This window comes from Bos taurus, chromosome 29 (genome assembly GCF_002263795.3).
Source record: "Bos taurus isolate L1 Dominette 01449 registration number 42190680 breed Hereford chromosome 29, ARS-UCD2.0, whole genome shotgun sequence".
Classification (NCBI taxonomy): domain Eukaryota; kingdom Metazoa; phylum Chordata; class Mammalia; order Artiodactyla; family Bovidae; genus Bos; species Bos taurus.
The window spans coordinates 7,356,848-7,375,292 of record NC_037356.1 but is presented as its reverse complement, the minus strand read 5'-3'; the positions used below and the strand labels follow the sequence as shown (position 1 = coordinate 7,375,292).

The window sequence follows — 18,445 nt, the reverse complement described above, 5'->3', positions numbered from 1 at the left end:
GGGGCTCGGGGCGCGCGGGTCACCCGGGGGCCGCCGGCTCTGGGGTTCGGTTGCCCGAGGACAGGTCTCCGAGGGCGGGAGAGTCACCGCCGCTCCGTGGGCGCCCAGGACGCGCTCCTTCGCTCCTGGAGGGGTAACGGAGGGAGGGAGAGTGAGAATAAAAAAGAAAAATAAAAGGCCGGGGGCCGTACAGAGTCAGGCCTGCGGGCGAGGGGAGACCGAAAGTCAGAGAGAAGCGGGAGCCAGGTGCGGAGGCGGCGGTGAGGGGCTGGCGGCATCCAGGCTGGGAAAGAGGTCCAGAGCACGCGGTCTAACTAGGGCAGCTTTCCTTACTTGCTCGTCGTCCCCACTTAGTCCTCACTCAGTTAACTTTTTTTTCCCTCATAACTACTGTCTTTACCTGCGACCACCAGCACACTCCCACCCACCCCCCCAGCTGTTTGAAAACTCCTCTTCCTTCCTTTTCCCAAAACTTTCTCTGCCTTTTTTTTTTTTTGCTGGATTTTGTCGGTTTCCCGTTAATGTTCTTGGCCTGTTGTCTACAGGAGAATTCAGCTGTAGAGCAGACTTGGAGTTTTTGTGTATTAGTGTTTTGTTTTTTTGTCCTCCTGTTAATTTTATAGGATTTAGTTGTGCTCACGCGCGCCGGCAAACGCACACAGGCACTGAAGCTCTTGTTTTACAACTGAAAAGCTTCAGGCCCAGAGAGAGGAAGTAACTTGCCCTGGATGAGGAAGGTAGCTGGTGGGAGAAAGCCGGTCTTGTGATCAGGTTTCAGAGTGCCAGTCTGATCGCTGGTAATTATTAAGTAGCACGATTTCCAGATGCTTCCTTGTTCAGTTTAATTATCACCCTTTTCTGTGAGAGCTGCTGTCTTTCCTGTCTGTTGTTGGAAGTCGGGGCTCCTTTCCTGCACAGAGTGTTCTAGGCGTCAGGTGATGAAGAAGACAGACTTTCCTGTGTTCCTGCTAGGGCACGTTCATTTTGCCCTCATTACACTGGTTTCAAATAAATATTTTTATGTCCACCTTTTCCACCAGATTGAAGGAAGCAAGTCCAGATTAAACACCTTTGTCTCCCTATATAATGGCTTGAAAAAACTAAGGAAGTGTCCTAAGGTGTTAAAGTAAATTCACTTAATAACCTTATCTTGGTTTCTAGGCCTGAAAGCCAATTTCAATTTGGCAGAAGGTGTTGCTGTTGAAAGCTCAGAAATGAAAATGCTCTCTAATATAGTCACAAACTGCAAAGGCATGGGTGGGGCTAACACCCTTCTTCCAGGTTTTATTGCCGTTTTCTTAGGATGAAAAGCTGACAGCATGAATTAAACTAGCCCATTTACTGTTCAGAGATAACACTCTGACAGAGAAACAGCATTCCTAATCTCTGAGAAAATGTGCCATTGGTTGTTAAAATACTAAAACTTATATTAGATCATCAGTTATGAATTGAATAATCAAGTTGAAATTTTCTTTGATCGTGCAAAGTAGCACAAACAATTGTGAAAAAAGTTGAAAACACATCTCTAGTCAGTGAATAAATAGGAAAGAATCTTGAAGACTTCTTAACCTAATGGATTTGTTTCGCTATTTGGAAATGAAGATCCAGAGATAATAATAACATCGCATTGCCAGTTACTAAGATTTAGGAATAAACCTCAGGTACTTTGACTTTCAATTTAGTTTATTTCCACTAATCTAATAATTCTCAAACTAGTCCTCTCTCCATTAGCAGGGAAAAAAACTAGTGATTCTCAAATTGATCAGATGTAAAGTTTTATTTTTATAACAAATATTTTATAGAGACCTTTTGCTAATTTGAAATGAAATTCATATATAAGCTTATTTGAAAAGTACCAATAATATGAAAGACAAAAAGATATTTTAAAAAATTAAAATGAAAACAGAGGGAAAAAAATCTCATTGATATGACCACAGAAAGTAAGGGCAAAAGGTGTAAATATTGAGGAAAAGATATTTCAGATAAAGTTTAATACAAACACCTGTATTTCATTTCCTAAAATGCTCATGTATGAATGTCCTGGAGAATAAAATGAGATATTCAGATACTTGCATTTTATGTCTCTATGTAGAATTGTAAAATTGACAGGTACCTTTTTTCTAAGAATAGAAAGTATTTCAGTGAGTTTATAACTCAAATACCCCTTAGTCTAGTGGATGTATTTTACTATTGGGAAATGATCCAGAGATGACAGTATCTTGAATGAATGTCACAGTTGCTTTATCAGATGTCATGCTGGAAAACTCTTGGTCAAGTTCCCAGCAGAACAAAGTCCTACTGATTTATCTAAAAGTTGCATTCCTGAAAATTTCGTATATTTCAAAGGATATGAAGTAAAAGTCAATTTATGAGCAAACCACAGTTTGGTACTGGGCTCAGATCATTTTAACTAGGTTTATAAAGAAGTAGCATTGCTTATCAGACCTCCCTGTAACTCAGATGGTAAAGAATCCATCTGTAATGCAGGAGACTTGGGTTGGATCCCTGGGTTGGGAAGATCCCCTGGAGGAAGGCATGTCAATCTCCTCCAGTATCCTGGCCTGGAGAATCCCATGGACAGAGGAGCCTGGCAGGCTATGGTCCATGGGGTCACCATGGGGTCACAGAGAGTGGGACACGGCTGAGTGACTAAGCACAGCACAGCATTACTTGGCAGTAATTCTCAAACTGCTGGATGAAAATGACCAGATACATATGCATCTCTTTGGAATTTGCTAGAAATGTAGATTCTTGACTCCCAGCCATACCTACTGAATCAGTTCCCCACTATCTTATGTTTTAACCCTTTCAAAGGATCCTCAGATAGCTGCAGCTTGAGAATCACTTAGATTCTCAGCGATAGCTTAGAGGTGAACAAGAACTTGTATCACACTGCCTAAGTTTGAAGCATAGTTCTGCTACTCACCAACTATTAATATTTTGATCTTGAGGAAGTTATCTGACTTCTCTTTGTGCCTTAGTTTTCTCATTTACAACTTGTGCATAATTGGTGTAGACCTATGACTACCTCATCTAGCTTTGAGAAGACAGTTAATACAGATTCTACAGATAACTGACATTTATTACTGTATATATTACTACTAGAAAACTATCTTTATTAGACAATAGACTCCAAATCCTGTTTCTCTGCTACAATCCTAGCACCCTCAATAATTCTGGTACATAGTACTCACGTATTTTTTGAATGAATGAATAGTATCATGGGCATAAATATAGCTATATTTCATGTATTTGGCAAAGAGCATCTTGATTCCCATATTCCTTTTGAATAAGTTTGAAAGTCACTGTTCAGAAATGCATATCGAAACAAAGAAGGATCAAAGAAATAGAGAAAAAATATGACATATCAATGTAGAATACCATTTGGCATTCTACATATCTGGCATTGGTAGTCAGAGTAGCAACGATAATAATTTCATTTATTTACGACTTTATTGTGTTTGTCACTGAGTCATGTCTGACTCGTTGAGACCCCATGGACTGTAGCCTGCCAGGCTCCTCTGTATCCATGGGATTTTCCAGGCAAGAATACTGGATTGGTTTGCCATTTCCTTCTCCAGGGGATCTTCCCAACCCAGGAATCGAACTGAGTCTCCGCCATTGCAGGCAGGTTGTTTACTCTCTGAGTCACCAGGGAAGCCCATTTAGGAGTCTACATTTTATCAAGGTAATTCACATATATCATCTCATCTAATTATTATACAATTGTGTGAGCAAGATATTACATGATTTCAATTTCACTGGAACTAGAGACAGAACTGAGGTTCAGAGAATTAATTAGGGGGTAATGCCTGGGAACTTTCAGATGTTCAAGCTGGTTGTAGAAAAGACAGAGGAACCAGAGATCAAATTGCCAACATCTGCTGGATCATTGAAAAAGCAAGAGAGTTCCAGAAAAACATCTATTTCTGCATTATTGACTATGCCAAAGCCTTTGACTGTGTGGATCACAATAAACTGGAAAATTCTGAAAGAGATGGGAATACCAGACCACCTGACCTGCCTCTTGAGAAACCTATATGCAGGTCAGGAAGCAACAGTTAGAACTGGGCATGGAACAACAGACTGGTTCCGAATAGGGAAAGGAGTACATCAAGGCTGAATATTGTCACCATGCTTATTTAACTTATATGCAGAGTACATCATGAGAAATGCTGGGCTGGAAGAAGCACAAGCTGGAATCAAGATTGCTGGGAGAAATATCAATAACCTCAGATACGCAGATGACATCACCCTTATGGCAGAAAGTGAAGAGGAACTAAAAAGCCTCTTGATGAAGGTGAACGAGGAGAGTGAAAAAGTTGGCTTAAAGCTCAACATTCAGAAAACGAAGATCATGGCATCTGGTCCCATCACTTCATGGAAAATAGATGGGGAAACAGTGGAAACAGTGGCAGACTTTATTTTGGGGGGCTCCAAAATCACTGCAGATGGTGATTGCAGCCATGAAAGTAAAAGACGCTTATTCCTTGGAAGGAAAGTTATGACCAACCTAGATAGCATATTCAAAAGTAGAGACATTTCTTTGCCAACAAAGGTTCGTCTAGTCAAGGCTATGGTTTTTCCACTGGTCATGTATGGATGTGAGAGCTGGACTGTAAAGAAAGCTGAGCGCCGAAGAATTGATGCTTTTGAACTATGGTGTTGGAGAAGACTCTTGAGAGTCCCTTGGACTGCAAGGAGATCCAACCAGTACATTCTAAAGGAGATCAGTCCTGGGTATTCTTTGGAAGGAATGATGCTAAAGCTGAAACTCCAATACTTTGGCCACCTGATGTGAAGAGTTGACTCATTGGAAAAAACCCTGATGCTGGGAGGGATTGGGGGCAGGAGGAGAAGGGGACAGAGGAAGAGATGGCTGGTGGCATCACCGACTCGATGGACATGAGTTTGAGTGATCTCCAGGAGCTGGTGATGGACAGGGAGGCCTGGCGTGCTGCAATTCATGGGGTTGCAAAGAGTCAGACACGACTGAGCGACTGAACTGCACTGAACTGATTGCCTGCAAAAGAACTTAGAAAGGGAAAAGGAATAGGAAGGCAAAGTCTCAGACTCCAGTGTAGTTCTGACCTCTGTGAAAATGAAGGAGGATCAATCTGAGAGAAAGAGACTTGGGAATACTACTCTGAGATAGTGTCAGCCGGTCCAATAGGGAACTCTTGTGCGATGACACCCATGCAAGAGCTTGTCTTGGGAAAAATGCCCAGGCCGATGGTCAATTCATGGTGCCCTTGCCATTGTCCTGGACTGGAAAACTGAGGTGGTTCCTGAAGTCACTGCAACCGGAGTCTGTCACAAACTGCACTCCTGTGACACCTTCTCTCTTGAAGAGAAATAGGAGTAAGGTACCACCTTGGTGGCTACAGTGGGCCACTTCTATTTAAAATAAGAGGTTGAGCCACAAGAGTAAAAAGAGAGCTGAATTATTTGTTCAGATCTTGTGATGCCCCAAGTGCCATACTCTGCTTTTCTCCTTCTGATCTCCTAGGCAGATGTCAAAACTCTCTCTTCTGTGATCTTATGTTCCTGTGTTCACAGTTCACTATCATCATTTTATTGACTGCCTTTTCCACTAGAGTCCATGCTCTATATGGACTCTATGGACTATTATTTTGCATCTCAAGATTTTGTCAGTTAGCCAACTCGTTCATCCTCTCAATAAAATTAATGAAAGAAAGGAAGGGAGGAAGATAAGCAAGAAGAAAGGCAGAAGGTTTTACACCTTTACAGAAGGCAGAAGGATTAGCTTTCTGTGCATGAAAACTCAACTGATGAGAGCTTATCCGGGAAAGATCACAGGGTTGCTTAATAATGCTGCATAGGCTGGTTGATTGCACTCTGCCAATATTTCACAGACTTTTTGTTCTTGGCATCCCTTTACATTCTTAAAGATTATGAGGACTCCAAAGAGCTTTATATGGATTATATCCGGCAGTGTTAACTCCATTAGGACAAAAGTAAAAAAAAAAAAAAAAAAAAATTAACAATTGACTTACTCATTTAATAATAATAAAATGAAAGTGGCACTCTAAAATATAGCATGAAAAAAATCAGAAGAGTTACATTGTTTTACAGTTTTGCAAACTCTATTGCCTGGCTTAATTGATGGATGCTGTATTATCTGTTCCTCTACTCCATTTGTTATGATACATTGTTTCGGTTGCAGTATGTGAAGAAAATACAGTATTATACAGACTTAATACTTGAAAAAGGAATAACTTGTCAACCCATGAAGGAGTCTCATGAATCCCCTGGCTCCTTGGACCACATTCTGAGAACTTCTTCACCAGAATAATTTTACATTCTGAGATTCTCTCACTGTCAACTACTGAAAAGTGTGTGCCCTTGGTCATGAGGTGAATAGGGGCAAGCAGAGATGTGGTTATGTGACCACGGACACAATTCCAACCATGGAAAAAATCCACTCAAGCACATTCCAGTGTCTTTTTCCAGGGGTAGGAATATTGGAGGTTTACTTAGTTAAGATACAGAAAAGAAGGAAGTTACCTTGAATTTGATGCAATGTGAGCTGGTGAAAGTGAAGAGGAACTCAAAAGCCTCTTGATGAAAGTGAAAGTGGAGAGTGAAAAAGTTGGCTTAAAGCTCAACATTCAGAAAACGAGGATCATGGCATCCGGTCCCACCACTTCATGGGAAATAGATGGGGAAACAGTGGAAACAGTGTCAGACTTTATTTTTCTGGGCTCCAAAATCACTACAGATGGTGACTGCAGCCATGAAATTAAAAGATGCTTACTCCTTGGAAGGAAAGTTATGACCAACCTAGATAGCATATTGAAAAGCAGAGACATTACTTTGCCAACAAAGGTCTGTCTAGTCAAGGCTATGGTTTTTCCTGTGGTCATGTATGGATGTGAAAGTTGGACTGTGAAGAAGGCTGAGCGCCAAAGAATTGATGCTTTTGAACTGTGGTGTTGGAGAAGACTCTTGAGAGTCCCTTGGACTGCAAGGAGATCCAACAAGTCCATTCTGAAGGCGATCAGCCCTGGGATTTCTTTGGAAGGAATGATGCTAAAGCTGAAACTCCAGTACTTTGGCCACCTCATGCGAAGAATTGACTCATTGGGAAAGACTCTGATGCTGGGAGGGATTGGGGGCAGGAGGAGAAGGGGATGACAGAGGATGAGATGGCTGGATGGCATCACTGACTCAATGGACGTGAGTCTTAGTGAACTCCAGGAGTTGGTGATGGACAGGGAGACCTGGGGTGCTGCGATTCATGGGGTCGAAAAGAGTCGGACACAACCGAGTGACTGATCTGATCTGATCTGAGCTGGTGAAGGTAGAAAAATAACAATTATGTTTTCTATTTGAATAGTTCATCATTATTTGCATAGTACATTCACATATTGTGTCAATATGATAGTAATCTCCCAGATAGTATTACTCCTATTTTAGAGATAAGAAAAATGGGACTTAGAAAGGATAAGTGACTTTTCTGTGGTCAAACTGCCAGTGAGTATAGATCTGATAACCAATGAAAAGCCTCCATTTTTAAGTTAGAGTGTTAGAATGAAATTAAACACGTGAAGCTTTGCCTGCTTGGGTGAGAGTCAGATACAAAATTAAGAGAAAGAAAAGTTCTACAGCAGATGCATGCTGATGCAGCTGTGAAACTAAGAATCGCTGAGGTAGTCTCTACTGTTGATCCTGTTCTCAGTTCACTATTTCCTTCTGTTAAATAAACCGTGTTTTTGAAATGAGAATTTTGAGAAGCTTTACTTTTTACAGATACACCAGGATTATCCTGTAGGTCAGGGGTCCACAACCCGCAGGCCACAGACCAGCACACACAGCAGGAAGTGAATGGCAGATGAGCAAGCTGAACCTCCTCTGTGTTTACAACTGCTCCCCATAGCTCACATAACCACCTGAGCTCAAGAAAACAAGCTCAGGGCTCCCACTGGTTCTGCACTATGGTGAGCTGTATAATTGTTTCATCATCCATCACAATTAATAATAATAGAAATAAAGCACACAATAAGTATAATGTGCTTGAATCATCCTGAAACCACCCCCAACACCAGCACATACATATCCACACCACCCCACGCCCCCACCTGGAAAGATTGCTGCTGCTAAGTCACTTCAGTCGTGTCCGACTCTGTGCAACAGCCCACCAGGCTCCCCCGTCCCTGAGATTCTCTAGGCAAGAACACTGGAGTGGGCATGGAAAGATTGTCTTCCACGAAACCCAGCCCTGGGGATGGCTGCTATAGGTCACACAAAGGGAGAGCAACCCTAGAGACCCAATAAATAGTGAATGTCTCCACTTTCCTCCTTTCCCGCCAACACCACTCTGGGCCAATAGGCTATCATTTCTTCTTGGTCGATCAAATTTACCTTCTAGTTTCATCCACTGTTTCTTGAATTTATGAAAGCCAGGAACTTAAGTGTCGTCCTTGACTCATCCTCCCCCCCAGGGCCCCCACCCAAGCTGATCTGCCAATTTATCATACAAAGTTTGTTTTACTTGAACCATTTTTTTTTATTGAAATGTAAACCATATCAAGGTACTCCCAATGTTGACAAGTGGAATACTTCACAATAGGTTACTTTCGTCATCTTCGAATAAAATTCTATAAGATCCTGTACAATATGCCCAACTTATTCCTTCATCCCCCTAATTGTGTCAGGAAACTCTGCCTTCTGTTAATCCTCAAACCTTCTAGATTTTCTGTCTCAATTACCTTTGTGCTTTATCGTCCTCTCTGCCTGAAATAATTTAGTCAGCTTTCCCCACGACCTGTCATTCTCACTGTATGAAATTCTCACTGATAAATATTTTATCCCTGCAGGAAGGGATCCTCTAATCATGCTATCTGAAGTGGTCTTCTCTAGCTCTTCATTTTATTGCTGTTTCTACAATGATAAATGCCTATATTTATTACACTTTCTTGTTTATTGTGTATCTGCCTCACCGGAACAGAAGCTCCATGAGGTTTGGGCCTCGTCTGTCTTGTTCACCACTGTGTCACCAGGACATAATAGATGCTCAATAAATATTTATTAAATGTTGATTGAAACCACTTACTCTACAACTTTGACAATCAGGTTTATGATGTCAGCTTATTTTCAGCTTATTTTGGTGAAAGTCGTTCAGTCATGTCCGACTCCCTGAGGGCCCATGGACTATACAGTCCATGGAATTCTGCAGGCAAGAATACTGGAGTGGGTAGCCTTTCCCTTCTCCAGGGGACCTTCCCAACACAGGGATCGAACCCAGGTCTCCCACATTACAGGGGATTCTTTACCAGCTGAGCTATGAGGGAAGCCCTTTCAACGTATTAAAATGAAGTATTTTAAACAACCCCATATCATCACCAGGGTTAGTAATGTGATTCTTGGGAAATGAATGCAGTTTCTCAACTTGGAGAAACTGATAGTCTTGACCTTTAGATCAGTCTCAAATTTTCACGGGGCAAATATGTCACCCGATAAATGTTTATATTTCTCATCTCATGCTGTTCACTTTCAGAGATATTCAGCTTGTAAGGGACCAACTTTGCAGCCCCAGCAATATCTAAAATTTTGAGTTTATATACCTGTGTGGATTAGCTTCGAAGTTGTAGACACTGATCTGGAACTATTTCATATGCTATCAGCAGGTCAGGGGGTAAGCACACGGAGGACAAGAGGACCATGTCTTGCTGTTCTGTCGCTCAGTCGCGTCCGACCTCTGCGACCGCATGGACTGCAGCACGCCAGGCCTCCCTGTCCATCACCATCTCCCTAAGTTTGCTCAAACTCATGTTTGTTGAGTCAGTGATGGCATCCAACCATCTCATCCTCTGTCACCCCCCTTCTCCTCTTGGCACTTTATTTCCAAAGTTTTGCAGTTCAGTTTGACTCCCCTTCTTTCCCTAGGTTATTGCCAAAAGGGAAACATGAAGTCAAGGTAAATTCTAAAATAGCAAGCTGTAGAGAGTCTTGGCATGAAGATAGCCAAACCAGCACAGGGTGGCTGATTTAAAGGTCAAGACTATCAGTTTATTCACATTGAGAAAGTGCATTCCTTTACCAAGAATTACATTATTTACCCAGGTAATGATATGGGAATGTTTAAAATATTTCATTTTGATAGGTTGAAAATAAGCTGAGATTATCATTACTTTTTACTTATTTAATTGACAAGATCAAACTGATTTATGCATTTCTCTCATTTTTTAAACTAATACTTAGTACTTCTTAGAATTTAAAAATAGTTAAATATTTAAATAAATTAGTTCAGATTTAGTTAATGTAACAACTTGAGCCAAAAAGCTCTCAAATTTATCGTCATTTTCATTTGTTCCTATTCCTTCTTTTTTTTAAAATCCCTTCTTAATCATATTTGTGTTTTTGTTATATGAGGTAGTAAAACTCAATAAATTACATTAAATATATTTTGCCATTTGCTACAGATTTTTCCCATTTCCATCTATACTCTGCCAAGAAAGGCAACTTTTGTTCCCTCCCTGGTGTGAACACTTCCAAATTTTCTGCTAAAATTACCCAGTCACTTACAAATATGAATAAGAAACAGGGCACATATGTTCAAGGGTACAGATTCTAGATACAGAATGCCATGATTTGAATCTTAATATCACTTCTTACTATGTTCAGAAAAGCTATTTATATTCTCTGACTCAGTTTCCTTGTTAGCAAAACTGGGATTAATAATAGGCCCTCCCTCATAGGGATGTAGTGAAGTTCTGACTGAGTTAAAAGGTGAAATGCTTAGAACAATGCTGTAACTACTTTTCATTCTTTCTTTCATTCTCTTCAACCTCATTTCATTCTTAATGAAGTTCTTTCATTCTTAAAAATACATTAGAGAGATCTCTTCACAGCAAAAAATTGAGTTCATTTTAAGGAAAATAGCTGCATGGTACTTTCCAGGTGGCACAATGGTAAAGAATCTGCCTGCCAGTGCAGGAGATGCAAAAGATGTGGATTTGATCCCTGGGTCAGTAAGATCCCCTAGAGAAGAAAATGGCAACCCCCTCCAGTGTTCTTGCCTGGAAAAGTTGGCAGGCTACAGTTCATGGGATTGCTAAGAGTCAGACATGACCCACTGTGCGCACACGCGCACACACACACTGCTAAACATGGTCCACAGATCCAAAACGGCCTCACATGTGCTAAAAATCCATGGTACCAAACCTAGATTTAATACCTAACCGCAGTTTTGACCTTCAGTTCAGTTCAGTTCAGTCGCTCAGTCATATCTGACTCTTTGCAACCCCATGAATTGCAGCACGCCAGGCCTCCCTGTCCATCACCAACTCCCAGAGCTCACCCAAACTCGTCCATCGAGTCGGTGATGCCATCCAGCCATCTCATCCTCTGTTGTCCCATTCTCCTCCTGCCCCCAATCCCTCCCAGCATCAGAGTCTTTCCCAATGAGTCAACACTTTGCATGAGGTGGCCAAAGTATTGGAGCTTCAGTTTCAGCATCAGTCCTTCCAAGGAACATTCAGGACTGATTTCCTTTAGGATGGACTGGTTGGATCTCCTTGCAGTCCAAGGGACTCTCAAGAGTCTTCTCCAACACCACAGATCAAAAGCATCAATTCTTTGGCGCTCAGCTTTCTTTACAGTTCAACTCTCACATCCATACATGACCACTGGAAAAACCATAGCCTTGACTAGACAGACCTTTGTTGGCAAAGTAATGTCTCTGCTTTTGAATATGCTATCTAGGTTGGTCATGACTTTTCTTCCAAGGAGTAAGTGTCTTTTAATTTCATGGCTGCAATTACCATCTGCATTACCATTTTGGAGCCCAGAAAAATAAAGTCTGCCACTGTTTCCACTGTTTCCCCATCTATTTCCCATGAAGTGATGGGACCAGATGCCATGATCTTCGTTTTCTGAATGTTGAGCTTTAAGCCAACTTTTTCACTCTCTTCTTTCACTTTCATCAGGAGGCTTTTTAGTTCCTCTTCACTTTGTGCCATAAGGGTGATGTCATCTGCATATCTGAGGTTCTTGATATTTCTCCCAGAAATCTTAATTCCAGCTTGTGCTTCTTCCAGCCCAGCGTTTGTCATGATGTACTCTGCATATAAGTTAAATAAGCAGGGTGACAGTATACAGCCTTGATGTACTCCTTTTCCTATTTGGAACCAGTCTGTTGTACCATGCCCAGTTCTAACTGTTGCTTCCTGACCTGCATATAGGTTTCTCAAGAGGCAGGTCAGGTGATCTGGTATGCCCATCTCTTTCAGAATTTTCCACAGTTCATTGTGATCCACACAGTCAAAAGCTTTGGCATAGTCAATAACGCAGAAATAGATGTTTTTCTGGAACTCTCTTGCTTTTTTCATGATCCAGCAGATGTTGACCTTACTCCCAAATAAAACCTTAATCAAGCAGTTTGGAATTTTCTGGTTAGAACCAATGAGGTATTCTGGGCCTTCTCCAGTCTACTACAGAGGAAGAAGAGGGAACCTTTTATATATTTATATATTATTTATTGCTGATGACTTATTTTGGGGGGGCTCCAAAATCACTGCAGATGGTGACTGCAGCCATGAAATTAAAAGACACTTGTTCCTTGGAAGAAAAGCTATGACCAACCTAGACAGCGTATTAAAAAGCAGAAACATTACTTTGCCAACAAAGGTCCATCTAGTCAAAGCTATGGTTTTTCAACTAGTCATGTATGGATGTGAGAATTGGACTATAAAAAAGGCTGAGTGCCGAAGAATAGATGCTTTTGAATTGTGGTGTTGGAGAAGACTCTTGAGAGTCCCTTGGTCTGCAAGGAGATCCAACCAGTCCATCCTAAAGGTAATCAGTCCTGAATGTTCCTTGGAAGGACTGATGCTGAAACTGATGCTCAAATACTTTGGCGACCTGATGTGAAGAACTGACTCATTTGAAAAGACCCTGATGCTGGGAAAGATTGAAGGCAGGAGGAGAAGGGGACAACAGAGGATGAGATGGTTGGATGGCATCACAGACTTGATGAACATGAGTTTGAGCAAGCTCCAGGAGGTGGTGATGGACAGGGAAGCCTGGTGTACTGCAGTCCATGGGGTCGCAAAGAGTCAGATAGCTGAGTGACTGAACCCAACTGAACTCCTTGCCCCTACCCTCTTTTCTATAAAAGCTTTCCATTTTGTGGCACTTATCAGAGCTCTCTTCTGTTTATTAGATTTATGGACTTCTCTGGTCACTCAGCGGGGAGAGAATCTGCCTGCATTGTGGAAGACCTGGGTTCAGTCCGTGGGTTGGGAAGATCCCCTGGAGGAGGGCACAGCAACCCACTCCAGTATTCTTGCCTGGAGAATCCCATTGACAGAGGAGCCTGGCAGGCTACAGTCTGTGGGGTCACAAAGAGTTAGACATGACTGAGTGACTAAGCACACATACACATCCTTGAATAACACCAAACATGTCTTCAAATTTAATCAATTGAATTTTGTTTTTAACCAGTACTTCAGTTCAGTTCAGTCGCTCAGTCATGTCTGATTCTTTGCAACGCCATGGACTGTAGCACACCAAACTTCCCTGCCCATCACCAATTTCCAAAGCTTGCTCAAACTCATGTCCATCCAGTCAGTGACGGTAGTGGAAGTGATATAATTCCAGTTGAGCTATTTCAAATCATAAAAGATGATACTGTTAAAGTGCTACACTCAATATGCCAGCAAATTTGTAAAACTCAGCAGTGGCCACAGGACTGGAAAAGGTCAGTTTTTATTCCAATCCCAAAGAAAGGCAATGCAAAAGAATGTTCAATACTTAAGGCATTGAATACTAAGGTATGTAGCAAATCTATTTAACTATTGTTAAATGGCCATTTGTGTTGTTTCTAGGTATTTAGCATTATTTTTTGCCAGTGCAAACAATATCGCAATAAGAAATTTTGAATACACATACTTTCTGTAGCTCCTTTTATTTCCATAGGAAAGTGACAACCATATCCTTTCCTTACAAATTATCTTTCCTGGGTTGTTTTAAATGCTTTAAGTTGTTTTAAATTTTGATATTTTAAGTTGTTTCAAATTGAAATATTTTAAATTATTGCCATTTAATTTTAAATTAGTATTTTGGAAGCACCATGGGAAAAGCAAGAGAGTTCCAGAAAAACATCTATTTCTGCATTATCGACTATGCCAAAGTCTTTGACTGAGTGGATCACAATAAACTGTGGAAAATTCTGAAAGAGATGGGAATACCAGAACACCTGATCTGCCTCTTGAGAAATTTGTATGCAGGTCAGGAAGCAACAGTTAGAACTGGGCATGGAACAACAGAATGGTTCCAAATAGGAAAAGGAGTTCGTCAAGGCTGTATATTGTCACCCTGTTTATTTAACTTATATGCAGAGTACATCATGAGAAACGCTGGACTGGAAGAAACACAAGCTGGAATCAAGATTGCCAGGAGAAATATGAAGAACCTCAGATATGCAGATGATACCACCCTTATGGCACAAAGTGAAGAGGAACTCAAAAGCCTCTTTATGAAAGTGAAAGTGAAGAGTGAAAAAGTTGGCTTAAAGCTCAACATTCAGAAAATGAAGATCATGGCATCTGGTCCCACCACTTCATGGGAAATAGATGGGGAAACAGTGGCAGACTTTATTTTTCTGGGCTCCAAAATCACTGCAGATGGTGACTGCAGCCATGAAATTAAAAGACGCTTATTCCTTGGAAGGAAAGTTATGACCAACCTAGATAGCATATTCAAAAGCAGAGACATTACTTTGCCAACAAAGGTTCACCTAGTCAAGGCTATGGTTTTTCCTGTGGTCATGTATAGATGTGAGAATTGGACTGTGAAGAAGGCTGAGCGCCGAAGAATTGATGCTTTTGAACTGTGGTGTTAGAGAAGACTCTTGAGAGTCCCTTGGACTGCAAGGAGATCCATCCAGTCCATTCTGAAGGAGATCAGCCCTGGGATTTCTTTGGAAGGAATGATGCTGAAGCTGAAACTCCAGTACTTTGGCCACCTCATGCGAAGAGTTGACTCATTGGGAAAGACTCTGATGCTGGGAGGGATTGGGGGCAGGAGGAGAAGGGGACGACACAGGATGAGATGGCTGGATGGCATCACTGACTCAATGGACGTGAGTCTGAGTGAACTCCGGGAGTTGGTGATGGACAGGGAGGCCTGGGGTGCTGCGATTCATGGGGTCGAAAAGAGTCGGACACAACTGAGTGACTGATCTGATCTGATCTGAAGGTCTGCTTTTGTATATGATATCATATTTTTATTTAAGGCAATGATGATAGTGCTGTTTATAAAATAAACCTTATTTTCCCTCCAAATTAAACACCAAATATGAATATATTCAGTTCATTAAATACTAGAATATTTTGTTTCACTGATTGATTTTAAAGCAAGTTTGCTTCCTAGTCTTCTTTGTCATGTTTTCCTCAGCTCCCACTCTGTATAAATATTATGATTGCTTTATTTGTTTTAAAATTTTTTACTCAGTTTCAAAATTGTATGCTTTTACTACCCCCTCTACTATTTTTTTAATTCAGTGGAGCATTCAGTGAAATTAAATTTGGGATATTACTTTCAAGTAACCAATTTTGGGTATTTTGTTTGTTTGTTTATTTTTTAACCAATTTCATCTTTTATTTGGAATAATTTTTATTTCTACTTTATTGAGTTTGTTTTGCTTTTCTTTTCTTAATTTGTTAATATGAGAAATTAGCACCTCACTCTTAGTCTTTTCCTTTAATAATAAAGGTGTATTAGGCTCAGGTTTTTTTTTTTTTGAAACAAGTTTTAACTGTATTCCACAAGTTATCACATGACATACTTGTTTTTCTTTGTAATTTAAAAAGTTTATAACTGAGGTTTAATATCTAGTTGATTCCATTTCTTATTTCAACTGCTGCTGCTAAGTCGCCTCAGTCGTGTCCAACTCTGTGCGACCCCATAGACGGCAGCCCACCAGGCTCCCCTGTCCCTGGGATTCTCCAGGCAAGAACACTGGAGTGGGTTGCCATTTCCTTCTCCAATGCATGAAAGTGGAAAGTGAAAGTGAAGTCACTCAGTCATGTCTGACTCTTAGCGACCCCATGGACTGCAGCCCACCAGGCCCTCCGTCCATGGGATTTTCCAGGCAGGAGTACTGGAGTGGGGTGCCGTTGCCTTCTCTGTTAACAGCAGCTAGGCATATTATATTTACTTGGAGCTGGTGTACTTGGTGACAGCCTTAGTGCCCTCAGACACGGCATGTTTGGCCAGCTCCCCAGGTAGCAGCAAGCACACGGCGGTCTGGATCTCCCTGGATGTGATAGTCGAGCGCTTGTTGTAATGTGCCAGGCGGGATGCCTCACCAGTGATGCGCTGGAAAATGTCGTTGACGAAGGAGTTCATGATGCCCGTGGCCTTGGACGAGATGCTGGTGTCTGGATGGACTTGCTTCAGCACCTTGTACACGTACGAGGAGTAGCTCTCCTTGCGGCTGCGCTTGCGCTTCTTGCCGTCCTTCTTCTGGGCCTTGGTCACAGCTTTTTTAGAGCCCTTTTTAGGGGCAGCAGCAGACTTAGCCGGTTCAGGCATGTCTATAATGACAACACCCAACAACACAGAAAGATCTTTCTTATTTCAACTAGTTATATTTATTTTCTTTTTTAAAAAATTAGATTATGTTCTAAGAATGTAGCATATATAATATTAACATTTAAAATTTAAGCAATCATTTTTTCTGGTTAAATTTATGGCTTAAGTTTATGAGATAAACATTAAAAATTATGTTTTCTCTACTCAGAAGAACTTTGATATACACTCAAAGTGATTACATCTCTTATGACTATGCTTAATTTTTGTCTACTACATCTTTCAGTTGTAAAAGGTTGAAGTATCTCAAGGTAACTTCATTTTAATACATTTCTTAGTTATCTCATCATTTGTTCTTAATATTTTAATTGCTTTCTTATTTAGTACATTTCCATACTTTGAAAAACATATGCTTTTTGCCTGATCATAGATTTCCTACAATAACCCTCTCCTCTAGAATTTCTACCTAAACCTGCAATCTCAAAAGTAGTTCTAAGACTTGCCTCTCCTGGGTGTTGACTTGTTCCAAGACCTAGTTAAGGTTGGGTTTAGAGGGAAAGAATGATTGAAATGCAAATTCACACTGCTATTAGGTGCTTTAGGCTTTTAATGTCTAATATATTTTTTTCTTCCTGATTTTTATGATTTTAACAAGTCTTCTCAACAATTTGGAATACAGAATACTGACAAGTATTAGTAGTAAACTAAGAAGAACAGAGAAATTGAATTAAAAGTGAGGAAATGGAGAGAGGCAAAATGCACAGGTATAATTGCTTTTTATGATAACAGTTATCAGTTATTGAATGTCTTCTGTGTGTAGACACTACATGCATGTGCTCACTGTCTAATCCCTACAGCTGTGCTATAAGGTAGGTATTACTCACTTTAGTTTAGAAATGAAAAAGTGTTTAGAGCAGAGAGATTAAGGATCATGCCGAGTGTCATACAACTTGAGTGACTGAGCTAGAGAATTTGGCTGATTCCCAAAGTGTGTCTGAGTTCCAGTGCCCCCTTCTTTCCACTGTAGCACACTCCTTTACTTGTAGGCAGACTTAAGGAGATATTCTGAATAAATAGTTGTCCATAAATAAAAAGCACAATACTTCTTTAGCCACAAAACTATACATATTTATTCAACATGGTAGTGTTGTAGCCACTAAGAGGAAGTGATGGTAGAGTAGGTGTTTCTGGAAGAAAGTAAAGACAAATGGAGGCTTCCCTGGTCGCTCAGCAGTAAAGAATCTACCTGCCCTTGCAGGAGATGAGGGCTCAGTCCTGCGTCGGAAAGATCCCCTGGAGAAGGAAAAGACAACCCACTCAGTATTCTTGCCTGGGAAATTCCAAGGACAGAGGAGCCCAGCGCACTAGAGTCCATGGGGTCAAAAAAGAGTCAGACACAACCTAGCAACTAAACAACAACAACAACAAAAACAAATGGAGACATTTATTTCAAGTACCTGTGGGATATCAGAATGAGGGTATCTAATGATAAGCTGGATATATTGCTGTAGGACTCAAGGAAGGGGTCATTCAGTCATTCAGGTTAATACATATATTTATCGGGCATCTCCTCTACTCAGGTATAGACAGGCAATGAGAATACCTGCAGGGTATTCAGACTACTTTAGGTATTGACTGAAGGCAGTTTTTATTAATTCTCACCAAATAAGTAAGAGTTGACATGGCGGTAGAGATCACCCAAAGCAAGCCCATAGAACATAGAGGAAGTGGAGGGAAGAGGCTGAAGACAGCCTGACAATTACCAAAGTGTAAGGGCTAAGCTGAAGAACAGGAGTTCACAAAGGAAAAATTAAGAGAATCAGAAGGAGGACCAAGAAGGTTAATGATACGTTGAAATATCATTAACTCGATAAGAGGAAATATCGAG

At 40.9% G+C, this 18,445-nt stretch overlaps 1 protein-coding gene across 1 annotated transcript; it reads right to left on the bottom strand.

Moving 5' to 3' along the window:
* Nucleotides 1-19: 19 nt before the first annotated feature.
* Nucleotides 20-16,560, bottom strand: LOC512612 (histone H2B type 1-K). Its single transcript, XM_024987387.2, has 2 exons — nt 16,199-16,560; nt 20-125 (listed from the first exon to the last, which is right to left on the bottom strand). Exons 1-2 carry the CDS (start codon nt 16,558-16,560, stop codon nt 20-22), a joined length of 468 nt encoding a protein of 155 aa, XP_024843155.1.
* Between the last annotated feature and the right edge of the window lie 1,885 nt (nt 16,561-18,445).